The 6175-nt window shown below is 35.9% G+C and overlaps 1 protein-coding gene across 1 annotated transcript; it reads right to left on the bottom strand.

Moving 5' to 3' along the window:
• Positions 1 to 1332: 1332 nt before the first annotated feature.
• LOC128025632 (uncharacterized) lies at positions 1333 to 2254 on the bottom strand. Its single transcript, XM_052612128.1, has one exon. The coding sequence runs from the start codon at positions 2194 to 2196 to the stop codon at positions 1333 to 1335; it is 864 nt and encodes a 287-aa protein (XP_052468088.1). The 5' UTR covers positions 2197 to 2254.
• Between the last annotated feature and the right edge of the window lie 3921 nt (positions 2255 to 6175).

Raw genomic sequence — 6175 nt, 5'->3', positions numbered from 1 at the left:
GGATACGCACTGGATCCGGGTGACCGCAGCGACCCTCTGATCTGGACACAGACCGGATCTGGTGGCCACGGTGACCTCGGAACAAGAGAGAAACAGACAAATATTAACGTAGATGCCATTCTTCTAATGATGTAGAAAGTACGGTGTTATGTGAAGTGTTCCGGTTCCAGTTTACCTAATTAATGCAGCCTAAAAATCCTTTAACGGATTTGGATATTAAAAGCATATTAGTATGTTATGTGTATGCCAGGTTAAAGAGATGGGTCTTTAATCTAGATTTAAACTGCAAGAGTGTGTCTGCCTCCCGAACAATGTTAGGTAGGTTATTCCAGAGTTTAGGCGCCAAATAGGAAAAGGATCTGCCGCCCGCAGTTGATTTTGATATTCTAGGTATTATCAAATTGCCTGAGTTTTGAGAACGTAGCGGACGTAGAGGAGTATAATGTAAAAGGAGCTCATTCAAATACTGAGGTGCTAAACCATTCAGGGCTTTATAAGTAATAAGCAATATTTTAAAATCTATACGATGTTTGATAGGGAGCCAGTGCAGTGTTGACAGGACCGGGCTAATATGGTCATACTTCCTGGTTCTAGTAAGAACTCTTGCTGCTGCATTTTGGACTAGCTGTAGTTTGTTTACCAAGCGTGCAGAACAACCACCCAATAAAGCATTACAATAGTCTAACCTTGAAGTCATAAATGCATGGATTAACATTTCTGCATTTGACATTGAGAGCATAGGCCGTAATTTAGATATATTTTTGAGATGGAAAAATGCAGTTTTATAAATGCTAGAAACGTGGCTTTCTAAGGAAAGATTGCGATCAAGTAGCACACCTAGGTTCCTAACTGATGACGAAGAATTGACAGAGCAACCATCAAGTCTTAGACAGTGTTCTAGGTTATTACAAGTAGAGTTTTTAGGCCCTATGATTAACACCTCTGTTTTTTCTGAATTTAGCAGTAAGAAATTACTCGTCATCCAATTTTTTATATCGACTATGCATTCCATTAGTTTTTCAAATTGGTGTGTTTCACCGGGCTGCGAGGAAATATAGAGCTGCGTATCATCAGCATAACAGTGAAAGCTAACACCATGTTTCCTGATGATATCTCCCAAGGGTAACATATAAAGCGTGAAGAGTAGCGGCCCTAGAACTGAGCCTTGAGGTACTCCATACTGCACTTGTGATCGATATGATACATCTTCATTCACTGCTACGAACTGATGGCGGTCATATAAGTACGATTTAAACCATGCTAATGCACTTCCACTGATGCCAACAAAGTGTTCAAGTCTATGCAAAAGAATGTTGTGGTCAATTGTGTTAGTCAAGTATAAACACTAAGACTATTTGCCATATTTCTAGACAGAAGAGTGGCGCCACCCCAGGAGGGATGAAGACCATCTCTTTTAAACAGGTCAGGTCTGCCCCAAAAGCTCGTCCAATTGTCTATATAACCTATGTTATTCTGTGGGCACCACTTAGACATCCAGCCATTGAGTGATGACAATCTGCTATGCATCTCGTCACCACGGTAAGCAGGGAGGGGACCAGAGCATATTACAGTGTCTGACATCGTGCTTGCAAGTTCACACACCTCTTTAAAGTTATTTTTAGTGATCTCCGACTGGCGAAGTCGAACATCATTAGCGCCGGCATGAATAACAATCTTACTGTATTTACGTTTAGCATTAGCCAGCACTTTTAAATTTGCCAAGATGTCAGGCGCTCTGGCTCCCGGTAAACATTTGACTATGGTGGCTGGTGTCTCTATATTCACGTTCCGTACAATAGAATCACCAATAACTAGAGCACTTTCATCAGGTTTCTCAGTGGGTGCATCACTGAGTGGGGAGAACCTGTTTAATGTTTTGATCGGAACAGAAGAGCGGTGTTTTGACCCACGACTACGCTGCCTCACCGTCACCCAGTTGCCCTGCTGCAGGGGCTCTGCTGGAACCAGACAATGTACAGGAATCCCTGAGCTAGACGCATCCAAAGCCATATCTAGAGCCCTAACATTCTTACTGTCCTCAATTAAAGTTTGGATGCGTGTCTCTAATTCTGAAATCTTCTCTGTCAGCCTAACTATTTCCCTGCATTTATCACATGTGAATCCCTCATCAGCGACAGAGATAGATAAACTGTACATGTGGCAAGAGGTGCAAATAACAATTGTAGGAGAAGCCATTACTCACCGTGCTTGATGAAATATTCTTACTGAGGTTGTTTGATGAACTTGTGGAAAACTGCAGCGTGAGAGAGGAGAGGATAGGAGAAAAGAAAACGCTAATGACAAGCTAACGAGTGCTAACGCTTTGCAGGTGTGCTGCAGTCACGGAAGAGTGAACGATAAAAACGGTAAAAGTCCCACTTTATATTAGGTGGCCTTAACTACTATGTACTTACATAAAAAATAAGTACAATGTACTTATTGTGCTCATATTGTATTGTAAAACACTTTTGCTGCTATTGAGGTGGGATAGGGTAAGGTTAGGGAGAGGGTTGGAGGTATGGGTAAGTTTAAGGGTGGGTTAAGGTGTAAAGTATGGGTCAACAGTGTAATTATAAATCTAATTACAGAAATTAAATACAGATGTAATTACATGTAGTTTTGTTTAAATATAAGTACAATGTAAAAACATGTATGTACACAATAAGTACATTGTACTAAATTATTAAATACAATGTAAGTACATAGTAGTTAAGGCCACTTAATATAAAGTGGGTCCGACAGAAAGCAAAAAGAGCACTTTATGAGGTGGATATTTACCTAGATCCTCATAGTTCTTTATTGTGCATGCAGCTTGTGAATGGCAGATTTATATCCATATAGTATCAAAATATGGTATACACTTTTAATGGAGGGCCTTTGCCCCAGTACTGATGAAAGGCTTGAAGATCCCCTGGCTGGGGCACATTTTGAACCAGCAACACTAGACCTTTAATCCATGGCAAGCAAGTTGTTTATTGACACACTTGTGCATTGAAATGTGTATGACCCAATCACCTGCATTAATAATGCATACATAAATTAGCCCCCATATGTAGGCTATAAAACACAGAATAAACCATAACCACAGGATATATGTGTCCTGTAGGGATATGACAGCTCAAATGACTTCTCCCTGCTATCACACTGAACTACTCATCTGGATTCTGTCATTTATCTCTTTCTTTTGTAATCTGCAGTGTAACGTGTAACCTTGTAATCAAAACATAACATTGTGATACTTGATTTTTTTAATAAGCGTGTATGTTAATTGCACTATTATCACATATTCTAAATATTTTATGTGTTCATCATCACACTATATGTGCCTCTAGCTGCTGCACTGAAGTCGCATTAATAATTGAAATATACTGTCAGTGGTTTGCATGTATGACCTAGACACCCAAATGAATATATTATTTATACATCAAACATATTCTGTCTGATTATAAAAAATAAAAAAAGTCAAATCCACTGTTTGAAGTCCTCATATAGGAATCAAATATAAAAGATTTCCTGCACCTGTCTTATACTTGTCTTTTTAATAGAATAGAGTATTTTTGAATAGTTTATGATTCAAATCTGAGGTTGCAATCTGGCTCAGCACAACTTTAACATCTTTCACACATTTCTGTTATGAATTATTCTTCGAACAAAACGTGCCTTGATGGAAAAAGCTGGTTGTCGTAAATGTCCCCACAAAAAATAAAACAACAACAATAATTTCAAGCCCCTTATATTAAATGTTAATAAATCGGATAGAATTTTGGTTTGTTCCCTGGTGGCATTTTTAATTGATCCAGCAGAAACACAAGCATCTGTGTGTGTGTGTGTGCTTGTGTGTGTACATCTATGTGAATTATTCCATTTGTTAATTAATTATTTAATGAAGGATTAGAAGGGAAGCTCTAGTGGAGAATTTCTATATCTTACAGGATACTGCAGAGAGTATGATTATGGGACTGATAGCTGCAATTAATTCTAGATTCTCATAACTCAGACAGCAATATGTCGAGTGAATAATGTATTCTACTCTGTTCCATTAAAAGTGTTGGATTTTCTTGCAAGCCATTATTTATCCAAGTTGGGGGCAAAGCTTATAGACAGCTATGAAATATGGATCCCATGGATTCATTTTAAAACATCACAAATACTCACTTGTGCAAAATTAAAGCAAGATGGGCAAATGTATAGTCAAAATCTGTCTGCTGCTAATGTGTGAAAAATGAACCAAAACAAGGTTCTTATTTGAGTTGTCATTGAATTGTTAATTTTTTTTTAAAATCCAAATTAATTTAAATGTAATTTAATATCATAATCAAATCAATTGCAGTTAACCACACACACACACACACACACACACACACACACACACACACATACACATACACATATATATATATATATATATATATATATATATATACATATATATATATATATATATATATATATATATATATATATATATATATATATATATATATATATACACATATATATATATACTCAACAGCCTCCAATAATAGTTTAAGACATTAAAACTAAAATGTTAGATGAGTAAATCATCGAATAGATGCTACAAAAGTTGTCCTATCGTTGCTTATATGTTTATTTTATGTACATATCACTGAAAATACATAATGAAAAATTATAATATTTTTAATTTATTGGTGTAAGTCAGTTTGGTCTCATGAAAATATGTTATAATTCATATTAAATAGTGAAATTAAACTCCAAAAAAAGTATTTGTTTAAAAAAAATACATAAATAATTATAAGTTAATTAATTAAAAGTATAACCCAAACATTAACGTATGATTCAAATTGTACAATATCCTCTTATAGACCTCCATGCTTAGTTTTTCTCTAGGGGTCAAACAACTAAAAATCAAGTCAGGAATCTTGGTGTGATTCTGGAGACAGACCTTAGTTTCAGTAGTCATGTCAAAGCAGTAACTAAATCAGCACACTATCATTTAAAAAACATTGCAAGAATTAGATGTTTTGTTTCCAGCCAAGACTTGGAGAAACTTGTTCATGCCTTTATCACCAGCAGGGTGGACTATTGTAATGGGCTCCTCACCGACCTTCCCAAAAAGACCATTAGACAGCTGCAACTCATCCAGAACGCTGCTGCCAGGATTCTGACTACACTGTAAAAAAATTTGCCGTTAAATAACAGTAATTTTCTGGCAGCAGGGGCGCCAGTAAAGAACTGTTAATTTACAGCTCTTAACCATTAATTTACCACTCTTATTTTTTAACAGTATTTTACCGTAAATTCTACCATGGAAATTAACTCCACTCCCACTGCTTCAAACAGTTCGAGTTTTTAAAACTAGCATTCCTACGATGTTAGTACTATGAACTTATTTCATTTGAGTCCACTGAGAAGGAATATTTCTTAATATAACGATGCAAACACTTAATGTGCAGTAATAAAGGTAACTAAATACATGACTTTTACTCAAATCACTGCAGCTCATTGTCAGCTATAGCACACATGTATGTGCTGAAGTACTTAACACAGAGATCATCACTGTATCAGCGACTCCACATTTACTGTGTTTATATAAAGCAGCAGAAAACCAGAATTTGTGGCTCATCATTGACTGAAGCAAAGGCTCTACTCTCCAGCACAATGGTGAACAACAAAACTACATTAAACTATTTCTCTTGTGCAAACACACATTAATACAGTCAAGTTCAGTATTTACTCTCATTATCAGTGTATGACTTTGCCTAGTTTTTTTTTCGATGGATGTTCACAAATATTTTAGTTAAATTAACTTTTTTTTCATTTGGTAAATCTGACGTTTACATTTTACAGTATATTACTGTTTTTCCTTGACTTAACGGCAACAAACTGTAGAAAAACACTTTTTTTGCTGGCAACCATTAATTTACGGCAAGAAACAGTTGAAAAACAGTTTTTTACTGGCAGCAGGGGCGCCAGTAAATAACTGTTTTTCTACAGTTTGTTTCCTGTAAATTAATTACAGTTTATTACTGTTAAATTATGTTTCATTCTGTTTTTTCTTCATCTTAAATCTTTAACCCTTTAAACCCCACAAGAAAATCCTCAGTTTTAAATGAACACTTATAATGTGTGCACACTACAGAGTGTTAGAGTAACACTGAATCAGTGAAGTTAATGAGATAATTCGGTGATTAAT

This window comes from Carassius gibelio, chromosome A2, assembly GCF_023724105.1.
Source record: "Carassius gibelio isolate Cgi1373 ecotype wild population from Czech Republic chromosome A2, carGib1.2-hapl.c, whole genome shotgun sequence".
NCBI classification, from domain to species: domain Eukaryota; kingdom Metazoa; phylum Chordata; class Actinopteri; order Cypriniformes; family Cyprinidae; genus Carassius; species Carassius gibelio.
This window is presented reverse-complemented; position numbering and strand designations above follow the sequence as displayed.

Coding starts and splice junctions, on each gene's coding strand:
- LOC128025632 (XM_052612128.1), bottom strand. CDS start 2,196: ATGGCTTCTCCTACAATTGTTATTTGCACCTCTTGCCACATGTACAGT.